The 26,086-nt window shown below is 40.4% G+C and overlaps 2 protein-coding genes across 9 annotated transcripts in view; one reads left to right on the forward strand and one right to left on the reverse strand.

Annotated features, from left to right (window-relative positions):
• MAST2 (microtubule associated serine/threonine kinase 2) overlaps positions 1-17,591 on the reverse strand; it is a 199,587-nt gene extending 181,996 nt beyond the window's left edge. For 4 of the 8 annotated variants that reach the window (XM_075097736.1, XM_075097734.1, XM_075097737.1 and 1 more), the window contains exons 1-2: positions 17,259-17,591; positions 16,849-16,932 (exon numbers count right to left, since the gene is read on the reverse strand). In XM_075097736.1, coding sequence (XP_074953837.1) covers positions 16,849-16,932; positions 17,259-17,438 — 264 coding nt within the window. In that variant the 5' untranslated portion in view covers positions 17,439-17,591. Of the gene's footprint in view, positions 1-228; positions 294-16,848; positions 17,036-17,258 lie in introns of those variants that run through there. The other 4 variants (XM_075097738.1, XM_075097735.1, XM_075097743.1 and 1 more) reach the window with 4 other exon arrangements.
• Positions 1-26,086, forward strand: part of PRDX1 (peroxiredoxin 1) — a 262,541-nt gene that overhangs the window by 108,420 nt on the left and 128,035 nt on the right. The window lies entirely within an intron of this gene.

The following is a 26,086-nucleotide window of genomic DNA, read 5'->3' on the forward strand; positions in this document are numbered from 1 at the left end:
ACACAACCTTGATTTGCTAGGCAAAGATTATTCCTATCAGTCCCTTCAAAGGTATACAAACATTTGCTCACATAACTTGATATGAAGGATATGAAGATGAATGGCAAAAGCTTTTCTTGAATAGTGAGTAGCTCTGCATTTTTCAGCTCGATCACTTACCACATGTGCACAGAAAAACTGTTAAAATAGTTGTGGTACTAGAAATACGTACAAGACTGTTTCTCTCACCTGAAATCTCACATAGGGGATATTACACTCAGCAAGATGGAGAACCAGACAGATTGCCACAACAGCTGCAGACAAAAGACAAGAAACCAATTGTGCTTCCTGATGTGCAAGATTACACTAATATACCACATTAAAATCCTGATCTGGTAATTTCAGATTACAGCTACAAGGAACCTTCTCAATCATGTTTTCCATTCCACTGCACAGGGAAAGTCTCCCAAGCAATTCAAGCAAAAAAATAAAAGAATATGCACATATACCAATGCAATGATTTTCAGCAGTGCTTTTTTTTAATGTTCATTTAATGGTGCTGCAAGAGAGTAACACAGCACAAACCCTTAATCTACAAATGGCACATGAATACTGGAAGGGTGGATGCATGTCAAAGTAGCTCCATGAACTGCCAGATGAATTACACACCATTAGTGAGACTGATATATCAGCAACAGATGAATGTTAGGGAAAAAAAACTTCTTAAGACCTGTCTTTATGACCTACATTTAAGATATAACAGATCACACAAAGACAACACAGTTACATGTAAGGAAGTGCTTAACTAACTCAAAAAAATGTTTTTCCTAGAGATCTTTAAAACAAGCAAGAATACTCAACTGTGACTGAAAAATACTCCAATCTGCCGGTCAAAACATGTTAAACTATTGCTGGGAAGGTGAGGGGGAATCTCCAAAAATGTTTTCTATGAACAGGTAATTGATTGAGAGAGATGAGAAATCTTTTTTTTTTATTAAGCCTAATGAACACAACCACCTAAGGTCATCTGGAAGTGAATTCTAGCAAACTGTTGGAAGGAAGAAAATAACAAAAACCTAAATAAAATAAACTGGCAAAGAATACACTAATATTACCCTATTTTGTAAGGAAGATAACAAATGAGTAATGCAACTCAATGATAACTTGACACTTTCTGAATTTTTTTAAAGCATTAAAAATAGTCAACATTGGAAGCTGTATTTTCTGTTTTTTAATACAGTACTGTTTGTCCTGTTGTGTCAGGATTGTGTGCACATAGCTGAGAAGCATTCTTTTTCTTCTCAGCATTTCCTCATCACATTATATAATGTGGGTACATACCCTTAACAAAAGATAAATCTGATCCTGTCATTAGGTCTGCTCTAATATACTTTAAAATACACTGAAAAGGAAAATTAAAGGCCTACAGAACAGATTGCATACTAAATATGTATCCAAAGAAGTATCAATTAATGCAATGGAATGATGGTATTTATGCTTTAGTATTTAGCACTGCAATTTGCCTTAACTTTCTAGCCTGAACTAGACATATTGAAGGAAGAGGGCCAGCAGTTTACCAGGAAGCTGAGGTGAGCCCAAATGTGACCAAAATTGCAGGCTGAATAAGAACTTGCAACTAAAACTCTTTTTAACTGTATCTGCTTAGCTCATGTACTTGGCAGCAGCAGCCTAAAAAACGTCAGAGGCAGTAGAACCAGGAAAAATGACATTAAATCAACATAGCCTCTTAGAGGCTATAATATATTGGTTTACTACATCAACAAGAGAGAAAAGCTTTACAAAATATATTACTTTATATAAAAGTGTCAGTATTTTAAGACAGAAAAGGGTTTTACAGTTTTTTTTTTTGCAATAAATCCCAACATTCCCACAAAGGCAAACATATAAAGTTAACCCAGTGTCAATATTAAGTTTTCAAAATTACCGGAAAGCTAAGCATTATTGCCACAGCAGTGTTTTCAATAGTTATACAGTGTAATATGCACACATTTAACATTCTTAATACCTATATCTTCCTCTGTCCAGTCATTTGCACTTATAGCACATACAACAGAAAAGTTACAATTTTAAATCTTCCTGTAAAAAAATTTTTAATCCCACAGTGAAAAACAAAGAAACAAAAAAATAATGTTTCCTGAAAGACACTGTATCAGAAATCTATTCTATGAGATACCCCCTCCTTATCTTGTTCCTCTAATGGGAAGGTTTTTTTCTTGTTAACTCTTCAGGAAAGAGCTCCAAGGCATGTTTGATCAGAACCAGTGAATCAGAAGCTTTAATGTTGTTTCACCAAGGAAGTTCAAGTTGTTATCTTGTTTGCCAAGTGTTCCCAGCTGTAGGAACGCATTAAAAAACTTGTTAAAAAGAAAAAGTAAATATTTACAACTATGTACACTATTACTGCCTTTCTGAGGATCATTGAGATGCAGAATCATTTGATTCCTAATGAAACCACAGTCTAGAAGGCAAGGTAATTTGTGATTGAATGATATCAGCTCGAATGTTTGGTCCTTATATGAAAATACAAATAACACCACAATGGTTTACACAAGCAAAATATTTGATCCTACTTCAGGACCTCCTTACTAAGAGACAAATGGGTAGTGTAATTCTTGAATTCAGCTTGTAAATGCCTAAAGCCAGAAGATTTTTATCTGGGGAAGAAAGAGCAACAGAGTATCAACTTTACAAAAGCTCTAAGAAACCACTATCAATATATCAAGGCTCAAAACTCCACTACATGCTCACTAGTTACATTGAAAACAAAACCAGTCTGAACAAAGACACTGGACATTGAAGGCCACACCATTTCTTTATCATTGGTATACTAGCATGAGTATTTCAAACATAAAAAAGTTGTATAGAGCCGGGAAACTAACTCTCAGTCAGATAAAAAAACATTATCACCTCTAGAATTCATCATCTGTACATTAGAATCCTGTCTGCTGTAAGGAGTAAAAGAATTATGACCAAAAAATATGATTTGTAATAAAATTTGGTGTTTTAAGATACCTGTAACACCTTCTCTCTGAAGATTTTCTTCCACTGAACTCAGATGATGTGCCAAGCATGATGTGTCCCAACATCACTGACTAATATTACTGCAAGTTCTCCTTAGCATCCTACACATTATCACTCATTTATCTTCTATGTTCTTTTCTATCAGATTTTATACAGTCAAATAGAGGTGTAAATTTAGATTTATTAAAAACCATAATCCATGGTATCAACAAGCCAAAACTCTTCTCATTTGCCAGTTTCTTACTGACTTATTCAGACATTTATTACACAGAAAACACTGAATTTAACATCTTTTATTACAATTAGACTGTAAGAAAGACTAGAATGGAACTGCTTAAGGAACCAGGCAAGCAGCAGAAACACAGCTGTATCTTAAGCTGTGCATATAAAAAGCCCTATGATTTCATATTGGCCATAAAAAGGAGAATTATCAGAACATTCCGCAGGGTGCCTTGATTCACTGCAACATTGATGCTAATTTTTTCTTTAGCAAGTGAGCTTTCAGATTTCCAGCTATATTTATTTTTGTTCACATTACAAACATTGTCTCACTGTCTCATTCACAGGGAAAGAGCAAAACAACATAAAATACCTACTTATACCTGTGTAAATTCTGTTTAATGACTATAAACAAAGTTACAATCAAGTAATTTTCATTGGGAGTGTAAACTCCCTCTGTCTTTCTATGAATGAACTAGACCTAGTGATAGGTGAAAAGTTCATTTAATTTACATAAACAAACAATTGCTTCCTATCAATAGGACCTGGAAGAGTTTTACCTAATTTTATACGTTACAGACAAGAAGCTCTGGATCACATTTCAAGAACTGAGAAGTTATCTGCATTAATATTTGACTCTCAGCCCAAAACAATATAGAATCTTCCTTGTCTAAGACACAAATATATTTAAAATTAAAATACTAGCTGAAAATACGAAGTTTGTAAAGTGAAAAATAATACACAATTAAAATGTGCATGCTGCAGAAAATTATTTGTTTACTAATAGTGCAGAGTTCTAATCTTTTGAAAAAAGCATTTTTGAAATCAAAATGTTAAGAGTTATTAAGTTTGAAGTATAGTCTCAAATAAAGGCCTGTGGTGGTCCAATATGAGACAAGACATAGCCCTTAAAAAACTGTCCCAAGACTAAGGGGACTAGAAGAGAGAAACCCGCACCCAATTGCCATTCCAAGGCTTGTTTCAAATGAAGCTGCCTACAGAGAAAAGAAAAAGTAACTCAGGATCTGAACTTTGGTAGGGACCTGCTCAGCTGAGTTACCGGGGCTTTTCTAATCAGACATTCACTGACTACTCAGAGATGTGCAATACATTTTTAAGACTTGACCTTAATTTATAAAGCTCACTTGAATAGCACACGCTGCACAGAAAGGAAAGTATGAAACCAACAAACACAACAGGAATCCTCTTTAACCACCCTACTTTTTTTCCTGGGATGCTTTTAAATATTGAAACTATCACCTGAATAGTAGTAGTAGTGGAACCATCTGTAGTTAGACAGACATTAGTGGTAAAATAAAATCTAACTAGGCAAAAAGGACTGCTAAGAGTTAGAACGCTATTTGTTCATATACGTGATGAAGAAAGACTAAGATACATTTGCATCTGGTGTTATCATCACTGAGGAATATTGTTATTTGCAGGAGGAAAAAGAATTAAATACTTTTGTTTGTGACAGTGAAAGTTCCAGTCTTTGACATCAGTATTTTTGTTTCCATGAACCATCTGGAGTCTTCTCACTTCCTACCACAAATGAGATAAGCACATCAATGCACAGCAAGAATAAGAAGCACTTACATGAAGTTTCCCCAAGAACAAATTTTCCCTCAAACTAAACAGCAGATCTGCACGTATGGAATGGGAAAAAAATTATCATTCACTTATAAGACTATAAATAAAACTACCAATGGCCTTAGACAAAAAGGAAATTAAGTTAACCTGTGGAAACACAACAAACACTCCTTAGCTCTTAAGAGAAATCACATAAAATGGCAGACAAAGATAAACTAATTCACAATTCTTATCAATGTCTGCACAGAGAAATGAAGTCTCTATAGTTTGGCACAAAAGCTTCTCCTCACCAAGCAGCATAATACAGTTCCATCCCAAAGAAACAACAGCCAAAATTTTTTCAGGGACAAGCCATGTATTTCTTCCCTTCTGCTTGAGAACAATGCCCAGCTGTTAGGTTTATGAACATCACTGGGCCTCAAGCTCAAACTGAAAAAAACTACAATCAGCGGACCCTTCTGCTGAAGTGTCTGCTAAACTGACAAAACAATGCTGCAAACAGACTCTCCTCTGTCCTGAAAACAGGGATCAATGCAAAGGTCAGAGAACATACTAATAACTAACTGAATACATAATTTAACTTTCAGGGTCGCATATTTTTGCCACCATCTTCACAGTGCACAGCTCCAGTCTGAGTCATTTAATAAAATAAAGACTTATTTGCTACTAATATGTCACTGCAATTATCTAGGATTAAATGTTTAAACATCTAAATTCCTACAGTCACCATATTATTTATACAACTCATAAGCTTTCCTCTAAGACAGTGACTATAATTTATTTATTTGTACTCTCTGATCTTCTGGTGCTGTCCAAAACACTTAACATCAGTCAGTCCTGACCACTTGATTTCCTTTTAAAGGTCTTTCTAAGGGTCCACATTAAAATGTGATTTTTATGATAATGAAGTGCTGTAAATACACTAAAGATTGAATGGTGTGATCTCAGTGACTAATAAACATGTTTTGATTATTAACCATTCTATTTCTGAGATGAAATTTCCTTGCTCTGGGGCCTTACAGTGGCTTCTTTAAAATAAAACTGGGGTCTCACTCCATTCCAAATGGCAAAAAACACGATCGCAAGAAGAGCTGTTGCTAGCCCTCTCAGCTAGTCTTCAGTGAACAGAGGACATGCATCTACCAGGAGATCAACAGAACAAATGTCAAAAAAAGCAATGCAAGACATTCAATTATTTCACTGCCTATGAGCGCATTTTTTCCCCTAAGTAGCTCCACAAGTCTCCATTACATACTCTCTTCCAGTTTTGCCTTTCCAAGACTTAACATTTTACTTGCAATTAGTGAGGTTGGAGTCTTTGGGTATTGTACTTGCTTCCTCAGAAAGCTCTGAAAGCCACATAAAGGATAAAGGTATCTAGGCAGTTTTGCCGATTTGTGTACTTGCTTTGTAATGACAAATTGTATGTTAAGAAATGCAATTTGATGATTCTAAGCTGTATGTTCTCCAGTGCAAAGAGAAGCAAACCCCAAGTTTAACACCTAGGATAACTAGAAATCAACATGCATAGGGAGGCAGCCTTCCTGGAAACACAGAACCACGCTTAAGCCATTCGTAGAGTATGAACCAGGTGCTTCTGCATGGGCATGACTCTCAGTGTCATGAAAAAAGCACACATGAGGAGTATCAAGTTCTGGTTAGTATACACAGTACTAGAAAGATATATTAGAAAACTACTTTTTTTTTTTTAACCATTCTTATTGAGCTCAAAGCATGACACCTGTGTATTTGAAGGATAAAAGAACATGCTTGCAATTAGTCAATCTGAGAAGTACTATATTTTGTAAAAATCTTCAAGCTTCCTGAAATGCAGCTATAATGTTTTCTCAAGTTTTCATCCCACAGACAGTACCAAATTCCCCTCGCTCCTTAGTGGATGTACCTTTTGCACTTAGTTTTTGTTTAGCTGGATTAAGAAAGACAACTAAGTGTCTCAAATTTGGGTCCAACTGTACACATAATTCAGTCTTTAATAAAACCGCTTTCTGTAAGCTGCAGGCCAGCATTTTTTTACCATTGTAACCATTCTGTACTTTGTCTTCCATCATGAAAGACAACTGGTCTCTGAACTCTTCCATCAAATCCAGTAGGGTAAAATCAACAGGGGTGACAGGATATACGAAATCTTATTTTCCTTTTATAAATCCTGATGTGCTAGCCGCTAGCATATCAAAGTGATAAACACACATAGTGTATACTGAGCTAATTACTATCAGACAGCTCACAGTCACTGTAAGAAGTTAGGGCTAGCAGCATGTAGTCTCACATAGGCAAGAAATTTAAGTGTTACTGGAAACCTGTCTTGAATGGATTGCTGGATGTTTGGACAACGTGCAGATAATGGAAGCAGCACTCCAGAAGCGCACTGAAATTCAGCTTCTTATTATAACTATTGTTAAGTATTTTTACTATTAGCATAATTAGCTGAGATGCCAAACACCTACAACAACAGTTTCAGGAATACCAGCATGACACAGTAAAGGTCAAAATAAAAATTATCCATGCGTCATTCAATTAAGTAGTTAAATAACTTATTTTAGCTTTGTACTGTTTAAATGTTTATGGTAGATTACTTGTCACACCATGTAGTAAAAAACGTTAGAGAGAACCTCCCTGTACAGACAGTTCAGGAAGACATGTTTCGACTGCAACTGAATCAGAAATTACGTTTCAAAAATTCTTAAACTCCCCATAGTCCAGCCTTAACAGTGCCATCTGCTTCTGGAAATTTAAACAGGTACATGGAATGTTTTAAAGCACTGTCTTGCTTTTACATTCATGAAAATCCAGACCAACTAAAAGGTTTTAGGAAGTACTTTATTGTTAAATTGTTTACTATAAATGTAACAAAAAGTGAAAATGTTTACAATGCAGTTCTAATAGCAATGGCGAGTTTTTTTCCTGCAAAGAAATAGAGCGTCATCCTATTTTCCATGTAAATAATGGACCTCCATTAACACCAGAGCAATTCCAAATAGCAAAAAAACTGACAAGCTAAACAGCTAAACTTTTTTTATTATTGCTGGGTCTTCAGTCTTGAGCCCTCTTCCCTCACTGCACTGTGATGTGTGTTTATAACAGAACATTTGAAAACAATTTTTGACAGATTACTAGTTTCAGGGTTCATGGGACCTAAGCTGTAAGTTACATAATAGGCTATTACAAAAAACACAGCTTAAAGAAAGAAAAAATTTTTTAAAGAAGGTTTTAAAGGTAACCACAGATCCACTTCATTAAAAACCAAACAAGGCCTTCAGATCTTTCTACTACAATGAGAATATCGCAGAGCATCAACTTCCTATGGCCAAGAGTGACATCTATCAAGACATCAAAAAGATTAGTACATTTTCCTCACCTGAAACGATTTTTCTATTTCCTTGCAAAAAGGTAGAAGATTTTTGAGTGTCCATGGACTCAGCTTCTTCCACCAAAAAGCAGCATTTTCACCAGGCTTCAAGTAGCACTACATCACTACAAAAAGATACTAACCACAGCACATCATTATTTGATGTGGAAATTACATTATTAAGAATCTATATGACCTGTCTCCTTAGCTAACGTGGTTCTTGAGGAACAAGGTCTTGGTGGGTGACAAAGTGTTTTGTTTTAGTCTCAAACAATTCACTAACATGGTGGTCTTCACTGCTTCCTTAGCTCCAGCTACTCCGGTTCCATGAATAAAAATTAATAAAAGTAAAAAAACCTTTTATTTCAAATAAATGCCTATTATTGTATCTATAGTAATCCACTGCATTTGTTAAAAGCACCAAAGCTATGTTGGCTTATGGAGCACAACAGGCAGCTTAGGCAATAAAAATAACCTATCAGATAAAAATAAAGAATTGCCTCTTCTGGAGGCTCTAAGAGCTACCTTGACAGGCAGGACAACATGCACACTCTTTGTGCTGCAAGAAGGCATATGAGCTTGCTCAAGAAGAAAGCCAACTTCCAGGTGTAAAGTCCATAATACAGACCCATTGCTCCAACACAATGCACAGATATTGCTTGGTTTCCAGAAGCATGCAGTCATGAATATATCCAGTGTCATTCTGAGTGTTCTGTAGATGCCTAATCCTGGCCTTGGACAGCACCCAGTGTTATCCTCAAGTGCTCTGTAACAAATACTTAGCAGCAGCAGCTTTTCCCTTCAAGCTAATAATTGACTATGATTATAAAGACAAGCAATCCCTCAACAAATCCAGACTCTTCTCTTGATTCCTTCACTTCTGTTCTCCTTTTGGAAAAGCAATACAGTGCACTGCTGAACTCAGATGCAAATCATCAGCAATGTGAACACCTACATATTCATAATCTCTCCACGGCCTGCTTAGCTATTCTAATATGCAAGATATGAAATTTATGTGGCTAGCACATAATATTTGCTCCTACTCTTCACTTGTGACAGGAAACTGAAATCTCACACGGGCAAGCTGAATCATCTAAGCTGCTGATGCCGTGCCTACCTCCTTATTGATTTACACAAATCAATTTGAACAAATTAGGTTTGTCCATTAATATTCAACTTTGAGGGAGGGGATGTTTTTATTATATCAGGCCAGAGAGGAGCCATATGCCCCTTGGCTCTATTTTGCTATTATCTAACAAGCCCGTGGCAGAATTGGTCACTTGACTCTATGTCCCTTTTGTCTGCTTCTAGATGAATCTTTTGGCTCAACTCTGTCATTATCTAACAAGCACGCTGCAGAATTGACCACTTGACTCTATTCCCCTTTGCCTGCTTTTAGATGACTCTCTTCTCCAGTTACTTTTCCCCTGCCCCATAATTCTCAACATTAGTATGAAGATACATGTGAACTCAGAACACCAGGTTGCCAGCAGTTGCCATTGCTGCCCAATCAAAATTCAGAAAGGCAAAACTATGGCTAAGGAGAAGTCAAGCTGGAGTAGCTCTGGCATCAAGAAGAATCAGCTTGTGCAGGGCAGCAAGACATACCTACAGGACATTGAGAAGTTTGTTCTTTCTGGCTTCTTTATTTGCCTCCTCAGGAAAAGGACAGAGAAGAAAACAGAGACAGAACCATACATGTCATAGGGAACAGCTCCTTCTTCCACAGCTATGCTCTGGCCTCTTTACCACCTTTATTTCTCCACAGAGAAGGGGATAAACTTAAGAAATTAAACTCTGAGGTCGAGTAAGAATGCCTGCCAGCCAACCACACACTCTGGATTCTGATTCACCATCTTAGAAGCTTTACAGGCTAGAACTTGGCACCTACTTATTTAAAAAAAAAAAAAAAAACAAAAAAACACACACACTTATTTTTCACTCTCTCCCTGTAATGAGAAAAACATCTAGACAGCAACAAAAAAGGGAGATAGGAAAAGGAAGTCTGAGGTCTACAAACAGTAACTGAGTTTTTAATGGTAAGTCACATCCACCGCTCATAATTTAGGAGTTTTTGCCAATATCCTCCTTAAGACTTTCTTTAGCTCCCTTAATGAAACAGGCACAGGACAGAATTGCTCTAAAATCAGCCCTAAATGGCAGCAATATCCCAAAACAGGTAGCTAGAGATATTTATATAAAGAGATGGTGCCTGACCTTCTAGAATTCAGCAGCACTCCATCCCTCCTTCTGCAAGGAGAGGCAATGATACTTACAGAACGTATTTGGCCATGTTTAATCTATACTTGCTTTTATGGAATCTGAATGTGAATAGTAAAAACTACGCTTCACTGCAAATGCAATCTGCATTGCTAGCAATACCTCCATTTGATTCCATTTATTTCCTTGAATTTTGGAAATAAACTTCCATCTTCAGATTAAGTTTTATCCCACCTTGTAGGTTTTGATATGAAGATAGAAGAAACAGCTTTGAGTATTGCGAGCTGTTAATCATAGGGCTGGGGGAGCAGAACAGGAGCTGCAACAGTGCTCTGAGCAGTAGCCTGGGAGACAGAGGTGTAGAGAAAGCTCAGAAGCAAAGTGTCATCTGGACTCCAAAGGCTTGCTTCTTCACCTATCAAACAAAAGGGAAGACTCACAGTAGAAATAACCAAAGAACACCAAACTGTTAAGCAGTCTACATACAGGGCTCATCACAAGAGAGGTACTGCCTTTAATAGCACTGATGGCACCTAGAGAGAAAATAAATAAAAGAGTAAATGCTTGTTATATTTGAAGCACAGAAGCTCCGATTAGGAAAAAAGAAAGATCTCTTCAATTTCCAGGCTTGCCACATAGCAAGGAAAGCATCCTAACAGCTTCTTTGCAGCTGTGGAGGCAAAACAGATCTGACTAGCACTCTGGGGTTTGGCCAGTTTCTGCCGGTCACCGACTGCTTTCCAAAAAAACAAACAGGGTGAGGAGTCACTGGGAAAGATCCTTTGCCATTCCTTAAAAAAAAATCAAAATATAAACACAACATGAAAGGGGGGATAAGCTTTCTAACCTAATGTTTATAAGTAATCTTGGACCACTTTGCAGGATGTCTTGAATAGAGGGAGTAGAAATATCCACACAGGCATAATGTTACAAAACTCTCTCATACGACACACCCAACTGTGGTAATGCTATCCTCGAAATCATGAAAAGACAAGTATCAAACAGTAGTGGAGAAGAAACCTTGTCTGTGATCACACTATTCCAGGCTTCTTCCAGAATACTACCTATTTTTGGTGCACAAGAACAATCCAGGGGGAAAGCAAAAAGTACTATCAGTAAAATAACTCAGTGTCTTCAGTCCCAACTGAAGCTAGCTTTTATATTTCCAATACTCATACGTGGAAAACTATCAGATAGTAGACACTTTTTACTGCCTGTGCTAGCATAGGCGTATTCCACAGCTGAAAGTTGGACATTAGACAAAACAAGCCTTGAAATAAAATGTGGTTTAGTTTCCTAACTGCAGGAATAATTAAACATTGGCAGAGCTTTCCAGAAGAGGTGACAGACACACCATGATCTAAGGCTAAGATAAGATCAATTTCTAAGAGAGATGTTTTAATTTATCTTTCAGGAAACCTCCACAGCCTGCACATGTGAGGAAATCATCCTGGATAACCACAGTAATCCATTTTGGTTTTGGGACATAAAGATCTACAAAGTTTCAAAGACAAGCGGAGAGAAAGTCTTTTGCTACTTTCAGAAAGTTTGCAGCACTACAGTTCCAAATGACTGTAATAGTTAAATGATTTGATTGTAAGCCAGTTACCTTGTTCAAAGCTCAGGAAACAGTTTCTATCCAATGCAGAAATGACAAAATGGACTTTCTGGGGAACACACAAGATCCCCCTTCTTCAGGCACACCAGAATTTATAGCTGGAGATAGTCTATTGCACTGACTGTCCTATAGAAAGGGCTCCCCCAACAGAAAACTAAACTGAACTAAGGAACATTTTCATCTGTCTCTATGCAGCTTGCCTGTTGGCATCAGCTGAATATTTCCCATACAACAAACATACATGCAGCATGGGAGCCTCCAGGATTAGCAACATCTCAGTCCAGCTCTTCAGCAGCAGCAGCCACGTTGAACTTTATACAAGACAAAAGGTCCATATAACCCAAAATCTCATCTCTACAACTTGCAGTCCCTCTACCAGCCCACTGAATGGCTTTGTTGAGATTCTGCTACTGGTGTCCCCTTCATCTCTTTATTATCCTACAAAATCACAAAGTCGTGGAACCTACACATAAATCCTCCCCTGGCCCTGGCCATCCATAGCAAGAGGAGAGGGAATTTCGACAGGAGTGAGGGTAAAATGCTGACAAGCACAGGGTCTGTTCCTGTTCCCTCATCCTGTCACATTGCCAAGCAAGGCACCACTAGACAGCACCCACTAGGTCCCTGGTTGCCTTTAGAGCAGAGAACACTGTTCAGCAATACTCAGTGTTCAGTGTCCTCTATTTTTACTCTTTTGACCCTCGACCTCCATCCTCTAGACCTTCCACAATGCTTCAGGTTTCATCGTATCTGTGTATTCTGCCTCCGCTTTCAGTGGAAGACAGGATTAAGATTTGTTAGGGACTTGCTAACACCCACTCCTCACAGAAAAAAAAAACTACACAAGAGGCAAAGAAATTCCTTACAGAAAACTAAAGGGAAGCATCATGCATTTCCCCTCTTCTAATCTTCTCCTAGATGGTAGTTAATTTCCGCTGTTTTCCTCAGGTGGATGCAGTCTGCCTATTGAATAATCTTCACTAGATCCCTCTTCCAGTACTTCAACTCTAAATGCATTTTGCATCCATTGCATCCTTTGGCAAAGAAAAAAAATATACATGTATTACCTTTTCCATAAAGATTCTCTTTTTAAGCCTGACTCCTAGCTTAATACTAGAGGAAATAGTCAGCTGCTGTTTGCTATCTACCCACTACGTACCGACCCTGGTCTTGTATGCTTCCCACCACAACCCCCTAAAGTCATATCTTCTAGACACTGAAGAGTCCTTTATATGAGAATTTTGACCTTTGACTTCTACCTGAAGTAGAACATGCTAACAGAAGCACCTCTGACAAACACTGGCTATGATCCCTGTGGGATCTTTCACAATAAATATCACAATGTCTCAAACTAATTATGTAAGCATGATATGGAAACAACCTAATGCTTACAATATGCCTCTGGGTGAGGATGACTGTCACTCCTAAGCAACAGTAACTTCCATCTCAACTTTCTATTTTTCTCCTTCAACGCAGTCAGCAAACATACAGTGATTAAGCTCATACTTTACAGAAATCCAAGTGGGCCGTGTTTGACAAAAAGCCCTCTCTCAGGGAAACTAAACTGTCACGGGATAAGAAGGACAATTTTAGCTATGAATTAATGACTGATTAACATATAGGAAATAAGAGGTTGGAACAATTGGCCTTTTTCCCAAAAAAGAAGGATCACCAGTGGAGTCCCACAAGGATCTGTTCTGGGATCAATACCTTCAACATTTTAAAGCAAAATCTAGCAAAGAAGCTTAACACTTACGTGACAGTTTGCTGACAATGCTTAAAGTTATTCAAGGTTGCCAAAGCGATGGCCAGAGATCTGAAGAAGGCCTTAATGATACTGTTTAAGTGGGCTGTGAAATAGCAGATAAGAGTAAATGCAGATAAATGTAAAGTGATGCGTAGTGTAAAAAAAAAAAATCCTAAATGTATATACACGATGACAAATTGTGAACTAGCTATTACCACTTAAAAGACTGATTGTGAAGTTATAATAGGCAAAGCTGGCACAGAAGTGCCAACTCAGTGCTTAAAGACTGACAAGAAAATGCAGGTAGAAGATTAAAGAATAAAACCTAATATGCCATATGAGTTTATAGGGTGTCATATGCCAAAATACCTTAGCCAGTCCTGGTTATTGTTCCCCAACCCTGTTCCTCTGATCCATGCATCACTACCTCCAATCAGGAACAGACTTGCCTGCAAAAGGTGCAAAGAAAACAGCAAGGCCAATAAAAAGGATTGGAGTCACTTCTTTCTAAATCGCCTCTGGAGAAGTCACAAGCAAGGGATGATAAACAAAAAAAAAAGCAATCAAGCCATAAACCACACAGAAGAACATGGATTTTCTTTTTCACCGCCTCCTCCAATACGAGGATTAACAAAGAAGGCACGAAACAAGCAGGCAGAAAGTTCAAAAACAAAAAGAAGTGGTTATTCCACACAAAATGCATTTAAGCCTTACAACACTCAGCCACAGGATGTTGTGGATGCTACAAGCATACATGGCTCTAAATACTGATTGGACACATTCATAGAAGAAAAAACCCACTGGGGGCACTAAAAACAACTACCACCTCTAGTTCGGAAACCTGCGAGCCACAAATTACTGGAGGCTGGGAGAGGTATTTCCTCAGTATACACTATACTCTTCTCCAAGCATCTGCTTTTGGCAGCTCAGAGAGGCAGGATGCTGGGCTAGAAGAATCTTTAATGTGACCAAGTACAGCCATTTTTATATTCTTACGTAACTCATTAAAAAGTGAACACATTAATCATATGTACATGTCAGAACTATAAGCACCGCATATTAAAGGACCAGATTTTCAAAGGCCTAAAGGTTAGTACAGTGATTAACTACTACAGTCGCTGTTTGATAAGTGCTTTTTCCAGTATCAGGGTAGCTTGGTCTCCCCCAACCACAAACTTGTGCAAATGTATGGCAAACAAACTGTGAAATCTGAATTTAATTCAGAATGGTTACCTGCAACTGTGCACACTGTTGCAGTGGTACAGCTGAGGGTGTGCTACAGGCTTGGAAACAACAGGGCTACTCAAATCAGAAGTGGCCCCAAATGAAATGTGTCAGGCTACAAGCTGCATCAGTGGAAACGGAATATCACACTGTCTTTTGCATCTCAGAAGGTCCTTTCCACCACATCCTCCCTACCAACTCCTGACATTTAAAGAAACACTGAATTATTGATATTAAAGCCAGGAACACGGGGAGTAGACTTATTTGTCCTGTATATTAAATTTGTCCAACATACCTATTTATTTCCAGTTGTTTACCACATTTACAAAACTTCCATCACTTCAAATGGAAGACAAAAGGGGAGAGGGGAAGAGAGGTTCTCCGTTGAAGTTTGGGGGGCATCTCACACTGGTTGATTAGAAGCTTTCTTAACTTTAGCTGCAAAACTCCTCAAAGACACCATCACACTGAATACTTGCCAGCACGTAAAGACCTGTTCCTACAAGTCACATCAGGTCATAGTCAAAGCACCCAAGCTAAAAACAAAGTGGCAGTATCCCCCATTAAAAGGCCTTGTGCATCTCAAAAACTGCCATTTCTGAATTTGCAGCCTTTCCTGTTTTTCAATGTTAATTGTGTTCTGGAGAAGCTTTCTGAGTGTTCAATACATTATATGGTACTTAGCGCATTCTGTATGCATGATTTGCACAACTACTTAGAATGGAAATAATTTCCTCTAATTTCTGTGTCAATGTCATATACAATACGCCAAAACAACAAACACCTTGGTATTGCATTCGATAGCTCAACCAACCACTATTTTAATGGATAGCTTGGAAGAAATTAAGTCACCTCTTCTCCATTTACATCTTTTTTTCCTGAATAAGGATATTAGTGTTCTTTAATTGCTCCAGTAAGTGATAAGCATCAAAAGCAGCAGCACCTCTTAACCACCTGGCTTAACAAGGCACTAGAGAACAAAATAAAAAATTAAAAAATAGAGCTTTCTTCTTCCAGAGCCCAGTCTAAGAAATCTACATTCAAGAGATAGCTACTAGTCAAAGCCAAAATAAAAAGCTCCTGAAGGCATAACTGAAGGCAATATAACGCAGCTTATCCAGAAAAATCTGAGAAAATATAAAAAAATAGAGTAAGCCTGTGCATCTGCAACAATGATGTAAACTGAAGACACAGTTTTGACAAGAGGAGTCAAAGACCCTAGTTTTTCACTTTGCTCCTAAAAATGGCAAAACAAAGCAATGAATTACTGCATCCTGGAAGTCTTTGCACTTGTGATACTTTCTCCTTCTCTTAAAAAAAAAGAAAAAGAAAGAAAAGAAAAAAAAAGCATTAGTCGCCATCTACATTTTTAAACTGCCAAGTCTCATCCCCCATTTTTCTCTCTTGTAAAACTAGGAGTATCAAAACACACCAAAAGAAAGTTTAAGATCTCTTGGGCCTCTCATCCCTGTGACCCTAAGTAGCAATCAGTAGATTCTTTTTCGGGGAGGGGGGAGGGGGTGAAAGACAGAGATGGGGGCACATTGAACTTAGGTGCTCCCGCTTTTAACAGCCTATGTGTTTTCAAACGTCTGCAAAGGCACATTTCCTAAATAAACCACTTGTGGCACTACGAAGTAACAGGTAAAAAATGCTAGAAAATGCATCACAATTAACGTCACAATTAGGAGTGACCTACAGGAGGTTACTAGCAAGAAGCATTCTGTAATTACTAATACCAGCCACCATATAACACACGCTAGATTTCACCGCAACCCCCCTCGCTTCTTCACCGGCGCGCACGCAGGACTCGTGGCACCACGACGATCCCCCGCCACTCACCCACCGCCATGCCGGCAGAACACCGGCGCCCCGGGCCCGCTCCTGGCCAGCAAACCTGTTCTCTCCTCTTCTGGGGGCACCTACCTGCGGACGCGAGGGGATGCTCGGGGGACGCGCTCTCAACAGCGGCCGTGGGCGCAGCCGCCCCCCGGGCCGACCCCTCCCACCGAGCACCGCACGGCGCCGCTCCCGACCCTCGCCCCCCGGCCGCGCTGCCCCCGCCGGAGCCCCCGCCCGGGCCAGGCGCGCCTTTGCCTCACGACTGCGGCAGCCGCAGCCCGGCCGGGCGCGGAGGGAGGCACCGTCCCCGCCCCGGTCCCGGCCCTCCGCCACGCGGGGCTCGCGTCGCCATGCCAACGGCCGCCACCGGCCCAGCAGGGCCCCCCCCCGGCCCCGCGCCCCGGCTTTACCCTCTCCAGCGCCTCCCGGCAAGGCGCCCCCGCGGCCCGGGCGTCCTCCGGCTCCTTCCTGCCGCCGCCCCCCAGCAGGGTGGCTCTCCGCTCCGCCGCGCTGGCGACCACCGTCCGCCCGGGCTCCCTCCGCGGCGGCGGCGCCGCCGCTTTGTCCCCCCGGGAGCGGCCCTTCCTCATCGCGGCGGCTTCTCCTCAGCGGCGGCTGCTGCACGGCTCAGGCCCCCGCTGCGCGGAGCCGGCCATGGCGCGGCGGGAGTCACGGAGAGCCGGAGCGGCGCCGCCGCCACCGTCGCCGCCACCACCTGGGCGCGGGGCGGACGGACATGCCCGCCCGCCGCCGCCGCTCCCGCCGCCCGCCCGCCTGTCAGGGAGCGCGGGCGTACCGCCTGCCGCGGCACCGCCCCCCCCCCCCCCCGCCCGCCAGGCGCCTATCGCGAGAGCGCCGGCCTCGCGGCGGGGAAGAGGCGCGAGACTTGCGGGAGGGAAGGCGGGTAGCGCGCGAGACTGGTCACGAGGGGCGAGCGGGAGGTGCGAGGCGGGAAAGAGCGGGCGGTGCTGAGGGGCTCTGGGGGCCGCCTGCGCCGCCACCCCTCAGAACACTCACGGGAAGCAGGAATAAGCCGGGAGGGGACCCAGAGCACTGCAGCCCGGCTCCCCGTAGGGCTGCCTAGGCAAGCGATGCCTCCGGGCTGCAGAAGCTCTGCTTCCATGCCAGGAGAGGTGGAGGAGAAGGAGGAACAGGGCTGCCTCGCTGTGGTGGCAAAAGGTGTGAACTCAAGAGGTGTAAACTGAGGATGCACGATGCCATGGGGGCTCCTGAGGGTGAGGGCAGTGTTTCTGCTCCAATCACCACGATCTGGGACTAGCTCTGGTGTCCAGCAGCTGGCTTCCCATGTCAATAAACTCTTCGTTGTCCCTGAAAACATAAGGAGAGCACAGGACCTCTCCTGTGGTGCCACCAGGAGTAGGTAGCATTTGGGAAGACAACACACTTATTTGCTTGAAGAGGCCCACCGGCTCCTCCGACGCAACTTGGTGGGAGCTGAGCCCCATTCCCCACAGCGCTCGGGCCACTGGAACATCTCTGGGCAGTCCCCAGCCCTCTGCAGGAGCGCCAAGCTGCGGAACTACCAGCTGTGCCATCAAGTGCTACGGCCCACTTTTTGATGGAGCAGATTAAGACGTAGCTCACTGTCTTCTCAGTAGAAAAAACAAACCTACAGAGATTCACTACCTCAAGGAGTAATCAGCATATATCATCATCATCATCTTGTGTCTCGTCTCGATAATTCACACCCTCTCAGCATTTTCGTCTTTGCAAATTATTTCCTGAGGGTGTAAGTTACCAGTTTCTGCATTCATTTTTCACAAAAGCAACTTCAAAGTTTTGGGGTTTGTTTTTTTTTCACGATTACATAGCCAGGAGCCCTACTGCTGCTGCAGAAAAAACAATTCTTTCTCCCTTTTTAGTAAGCTGAAAAGGCTCATACATCTTCAACCAGAAGTTTGATTTTATAAATTTTTTATTCATTTTGTACAAAGACAACAAAAATACACTTTCAGATGATTTATTGATGTAGATGAGTGGGAGCATTTTTAAATAATTATTAAGGATATTTAAGTTCTTGCTGAAAACTGTTGCAGGATGCTGGATTAGTCACAGAGATCTTTTTCCATCATAATTATATATGATAGAGATGGACAACCATGTGGAATTTCCCAGCTGGGAATCCTGCCCTAACTAAATGTGAATAATGCAAATTTATGGAATCTTGGCATCCATGATAATGCAAGTCTATTAGGATGGCACGGTGCCTCGTCATAATTCGGCTGGATCTTTGCCCTGTTGCAACACAGATGCCAATTAGTTATTTGCTGGTTATGGCCTGTGGGCCACCTTGCACTGGCTCACACCTGTTTGCTTCGTGTGCCAAAAAAAATGAATATGGGAAGAAAAGTCACAATGAGAATTTGAATAACACTACCATATTAAAAACAAATCTTCAGTTGTTAGTTTTAGATAGAATTGCAAATAATTGCCTTCTGGTTCTGTATTTTACTCAAAACAATTTAAAAATCTTTTTGATCACTCCAAATCAAAAGGCTGGTTGGGGGTTGATAGAACATTTTTACTTGTGAAAAGACTGTGTTTGGTTTGCTTCTGGATTATATTCTTCTCTGTTTAGTCTCTGTTTAGTTATTTTGGACTCAAGACATCTTTCCAATATTTTTGAAACAAAAGAACAGTGAGGTTTCATGTTGAAGGAATAGGAAAAATACTCCTCATTTTACTGATTCACCCATATTTTTTCCATTTAAACTTGTCACTGAATATGACCTGAATCTGCAGACCAATCTGAGTGACCTGATTTTTATTTTCCATTTTCCTTTTTTTTTTTTTTTTCCAACTTTAAATAAAAGTCAACGAACCATGAGAGGCTTGGCAGGGAAAAGGGGTACAGATGAACGAAGCAGAGCGTGTTATAATGCCACACCTATGCTCACGGTGTTTGTCTCCAGAAATGTTCTGTCACATCCAAAAAAGATAGAGGAAGAATTAATAAAGGCTTATAAAGGGGCTGATTCTTATGTTACCCTGGCTGACTAACGTGGAGCAAAAGCAGGGCACCACAGAGAGCCTGTGTAGCTCACTGATACTCAGCTAATACTCAGTTAATTCTGTTCCCCTTTGCAGTTCCAGATACTTCCCTTCTCTGGCTTCCATCTTCCATTTTCTCCGTATAAAGAAGGTCTCGGCACTACCTTCCGATTCGGAAGGGAGCTGGAACGATGCTATCCAGGAGTTCCCTTCCATTCTTCTCCAGCAGGTTTAACGGGACTTTGGCTAGTCCAGCTTATTCCATAATGTTTTCTGAAATGCCATAAATCCATCTGCAGCATTTATATGTCTGCTGAGCACACAGCTACAGCAATAATTCCTGGAGCTGGAATAGAGACATACAGCTTGAAGATGTCAGGTTAAAACCTCTTTATTCCAAACAGAATAGAAAATACCAAATAGTAGATGTTATTAGGATGCTGCTGAGCAAGAGAATTTCCTCTACAAAATGAAACGTTGGACTTAATCACTTGAATTCCTATTAAATTCGTACATTTAGCAAAACCAGTGCAGCACAAAACCCAGCTGATCACCTCTTTTCACTGTTTCCAAGGCAGAACTGCCTCACTAATGCCACCAAAGAAGTATATTGCTAAGGTTTGTCATTTGTCATTCTGCTCACACTATACACATAACCTTCACTCTCAGTATTTCTGCTCCGTATGAGACAGAGGAAATGGCTTTCATTGTTCTGCATGTTAAGCTGTCACGCACCTTCTGTTCATGACCCAGTTCTGACGGTATTCACAGAGAAGTTTTGGCCTTTACACTGGAATACTAATGTTTGGCAATTGGCAATATGCAGTCAGCCCTGAAATCGGCACGGTACTCTGGGATGTTGTACTGCACCTGCGTAGAATGTCAGTAATGACAACTAATTATACAGGCTGCACGTCATCACCATGACTCCTGGTTATTTCCCTAACTTCACCCCTGTGACAGCATTCTTTTTTCAAGATTCACAAAAAAAACCCAGTGTGACACAACTTAAGGGTACCGGTTGTGAGCAAAATAAAAAATAAGGGTAAAAAGTAGTTCTCTGAACTGCAGGAAAAGTGAGATTTGCTAGGAAAAGCTTTGACCAAGACTAATCAATTACTCTTTATAGAATGATGCATCATTTTGTTCAGCAAAAAGCAAGACACCAATGCCAGCCCTGCCAGGCTAGCCAAGCAATGCCTGCTGCCTGCACAGCTGAGAACTGCAGCCACAGAGTACAGCTCCCACCACCACCCCTAAGCTCCAGGAAAATGGTAAGAAATACAGTATTTCCCAAAAGAATGCAGGACGATTAGTAAGTCTGGGACCTTTACACAATCTAGGCAAAATTTACTCCTGATCTGAATCTAGCGAGGTCTGCTACTTGAGAAGTAATTGATAAAAATACTCATAGTTAGATGAGGAGTTTTTACAGAAAGGATATAAACACTCATGTTTCAGGGCACAAGCTCATCATTAAATTAGGGAGCATTAGGAAGACATTTCTTACAGGCAGGTTATTCCATAGAGGTATATTATACAGTATATTATTCCAATGCATCTTCACTGGAAACTATTAGTCAGTTTCATGGACAGAATAATGAAGTAAACCAACTGACAACCTGTTCCAGGATCACAAAAGTCTATTCCTAACTGGATAGGATTCCAATTGTTATTTTCCTTCTTTATATACCATGAAGAACACTTATCTTTGTTTGCAGTGATGCAGTATGTCAAAGTGACTGGTTTGCACTGCTGAAACCTTGTTCTAGATATCATATTTACATCTGATAAGGAAGTAGAAGATGTAAATATGCAAATATATATCAGGAGTTAAATGTATGGCTGTGAGGTTTGGGGACAGCTTGCTGCAATAGCTAAATTAACAGCACTTCTTCGCATCAAAGCTCATCAAACACATGATAGCTTTAAAGATACAGGAGGAGAGCAGTGAATGTGCTGCTTTCACTGTCAGCTTGGAATTGATTGTACAGCAATTGCCAGAGTTGAGCTGTTACCCCTAGGTGTTAACAGAGTACAGATTACATATACCTATAAATATGTGTATTTGTGTGTATTTCTGGAAGATCCAAAGCGGGAAGCACATGGGGAACAGAGAAATGCTGGCCAGCAGGAGTAGCATCAGATCCCACCTTGTCGCTCTATCTTTGGGCACCTGAACAAAGATGAGATTTAAGGAGAGCTAGGGCAAAGATTACAAGATTACACATAGTTTTACTGCTACTTATAGAAATGCCTCCCAAGTATGAGATGACAAATACAAGAAAGCAAGCCTTGGAAATCCAACAGGTGTAGAGTGGAGGCTGGCACCAGGACACTTCAGGAGACCTAACATGTCTATATTGAAAGAGAACAGGCAGAAAGGGCAGAGATACACTGAGAAGGGAGTTGGAAGTGAAAACAGTCTTTGATTGATACAACAGCGAGGGGAGCCATCTGAGGGATGCAGAGAGAGGGGACAATGTAAAGAAACGTATTGGGGAAAAATACCTTTTCCATGAGTGTTGTGGTTAATTTTCTAACCACAGATTCATCACAGGGCAATGAGTCAAGCTATGTAGAACTAATATGACATGTATGGGAGTCACTCCTCAGAGATGTCTGCAGAGACACTACGTGGACCTCGACTGTGTCCTTAAAATTCATCCCTGCCGCGATACAAACAGGAAAAGCTCAGTGATGACTAATCTGGTGGTTTCCAGTCACTGCCTTTTAATGTGTTGACCAGTATGATCTCACTGTTACCTTGTGCTTGCATTATTTGTTTTCTTTATAGACCTGTCAGCTCTTAATTTTGATTACACGATGTTCAACGTAACAATTAAAAAAAAAAACCCAGAATGCTAACACAATGGGGCTTAGAGGTTGGCAGTTCTGCCTGAAGGTACTGCCAGTCCTACTCTCCCGTTTGTCTCTCTCACTGTGATATACCACCCTTCTCCTCACAGTCACACAACTCTTCTACAGCTGTGCTATAAATTGAAATTTGAAATTGATTTGGCTAGTGACACTGGGGGCAGGGGGAAGTACTGGATTTCTTTTTGCTGGATCTGTTCCCCCATCTAGTTGGGACTACACCCCCATCTGGGTCGTGCCAGCACAGCGGAGAGAACGGGGCAGTACAGGATCAGGGCAAAAAAGGGGGCTGTGGGATATGGCCGTCCATAATCCAGTATTGGCACCAAATGCTTTAAAACACTACATCGCAACTTTATGCAGGGACACCTGTGCATTGCCTCTACACAAATAATAAATGCCCATAATAAAAGTATAATTAAAAAAAAAAGTATTCGTACTCCCCTAAGAAGAAATCAATCATTCATAAGTGATTGTAGAAAATTAAATCAAATGTTAATAGTCTAAATGAGAAACAAGACTGCAGTTGGTTAATTCTGAAGTATAGGTCAAGCTGGACCCAGATTTTCTTTGTCACTTGTGAGAGTCCACATCACACCACACAGTCAGTAGCTATCCAAGCCAAAGCCCATTCTTTGTAGAAAAAATAACAATAATTGTTAGTGGTTCAAGGAACCTCACAGTAACAGACTAGCAGAATGTGAAAGGCAAATGAAAGACTAGGGCAAAGGAAGAGCATTCAGTTATGCTTTCAAGAAGTGCTTTCAACTCAGTAATAAGCTAAAATAAGTAGGTTTTTTGTCCCCTTTAATTTTGAGAAACCTAACATGGGGCTTAAAATAACATTTTTACAATGATCATTTTGTTATTTGGGTTGTGATTGCTTTTTAAACCTACTACTCATTAAAATATCTGCTTTTTTCCCCCCCCACTGACTCATTCTCTTGGTTATATACAATTACTGGTGCTTTTGTCATTGCTGTGCCCAGCTGGAGAACTAGCTCAGCAACATTTCTGTACTCAAATAAAGTAAGTAAGCCTTACTTTGCACCAGGACATATTCCTTACGCAGACAAAATAAAGGGAGAAATCCCAGCCCCACCAAACTGAACAGAAACAAATCACACCTGAAGTTCAGTAGTGTTAAAATTTGACCTCAGCTTTTTTTTATCAGAGTCAGGAGTGCCAGACTGAGACCATCTGGAGCGTCACCGTTGGCATTCAGCTTGACTTGTGACACAATACGTTCAAGCAGAGAGACTTGTGAATATGAACTCTTGATTCTGAAGTCTAACATAATGTAAGTCAAGAATATATACTTAACTGATCATCAAATAACACACCCTTGTTTCCACTTCAAATGCAGTTCTGCAAAGGAGCTTCAGGAATGACACAAAATTAGATAACAACCTGTGCTTCTAATTACATTTCTTGTTACAGTTAACAAGAAAAACACTTCCAACTTCTTAGCCTGCAGGCTCACGCTGAGATATGAGGAACAAACAGATTCATTTCATTAGCACACGTTGCCATCTATAATAAAGCTATAACAGGCCAAATGCTCTAATTTACGCTCTTGAAACTCTGTCTCCCTCTGGTCACACTGTTGTTACACTTTCAGGATGCCAAGAAGGGAAATGGATCTGGCAATTGTCATTGGTTGGAAACGCAAACAATTTTTCCCTTCACCACATTGGCTTTGCAGTTACCAGGAATATAAAACCGTAAAAGCTTACTTCAGCCATTAAAGAGATCTGACTCACAAAAAAGGAATTGGAGATGTCAGCTGACATAGTTACTAAACTGATCGCCAGAAGCTGGGAAGTTAGCAACTAGCTTTTTTTAAGCATTTTTTTCTCTAATTTTCTGCTAATGGCTCTCGCCAGAAGGAAGTTGCTCAGGTAGATGGCTCTTGAGACCTAGTATAGCAATGTTTGCGGTTTTGGAATAGATGCATACTTTCACTAGCATCATAGGCCACTATCAATTAGATCATCATCGGATAATAATAATAATAATAATTTAATGTTGTGATGCCTGAATTGCTGTCTGTGGTGATATCTTAACATCATACATTATTAAATCTTAACAACATGCATGAACTCTAGCTCTTGAAAAGATTAATAGAAGTTACAGGGCACTGAGATTAAAGTTAAAATTAAATGGCAGTAGGAGTCTTAAATGTACAAGAACATCACTGAGTACTTGCAAATAAGTTCAATCTTAACAGAGAAATGACCCATTCAAGTATGGGAAGGGGTAAGAAACTTCCTTTAAGGAATTTCTCAGTTTAAGACATCACACAAAATAACTAGTCAGAGAATACTTTAAGAAAAAAGAATCAAGATTCATTTCTCAGGTGATGAAGATGTATAGCTGAGATCTCTAAAAGCTCCTTAGCCTGAGCCTGCTTACATGTATTGCTAACCAAAGCCAAGTCTGAGAAATCACAAACATATGACAATTTTCCTTCCTGCTGCTAGAAACTCTGCCTAATCTCCCAGCAAGTGGTCCCATTTGGCTCATACTCAAAGCCTGAAAGAGATCCCAGTTTCCTATAGCTTAATATAATTTGTATGTCAATTCAGTGAACATTACAAGCATTACAAGAAGCCTCCTGGCATCTTTACACCTTTACAAGTGTGCATATATTTTATGCGAACTGAGCAGTAAGGCACACAGCATGTACTATTTCTGGGCTTTTTACCCAGCTGGCTAGCCCATCCACTCATCACAATGTTGAAAGTGAGTGTTCCTATTACACAGTGGTCTTCATTTTGTACGAATACACGGATCCAAGTGCCGAGCAGTATGCACAAATCCTTTACTTTACAAATCAGCAAGGAGCTCCATTAATTTCAGCCAACGCTAGATCAAGCCACACGAGGTGAAGGCATGGGTCATCACCCATTAGATTTACTTGAGTTTCTCCTATAGTTACTTATGCTTTTTTAAACTTGCCTTAATTAAATTCATTCTTTAAACTAATTTAATTAAAGTCATTCTGGAACATAAAAATCGCTCAGTTTCCACTGATCTGGAAATGGCTCTTTTTAGGCCAGCAAAATTTTGCCTTGAGGCATTTACTAGAGCTAGGGTAGGAATCAGTGCTTATAGCTTATGGAGATTGTTTTATTATCATGCTCACTGACTTTGCTCAATGAGATTCATACCGCACTTCCACTGTGCCAATGTTTGTTTTTTCAAGCAAAAAAGGTTTGTAAATAATGGCCCCAGAGTATTATCTGGCAAACCAGTGTTCTGTTTTAAACTAAAAAACAACAGATGCTGCTTTCCTTCTGCATCTAAATAATTGCAGGGTAGTGAGTGGTACTGCTCCTTACAGTAC

This window comes from Phalacrocorax aristotelis, chromosome 6, assembly GCF_949628215.1.
Source record: "Phalacrocorax aristotelis chromosome 6, bGulAri2.1, whole genome shotgun sequence".
Taxonomy (NCBI): domain Eukaryota; kingdom Metazoa; phylum Chordata; class Aves; order Suliformes; family Phalacrocoracidae; genus Phalacrocorax; species Phalacrocorax aristotelis.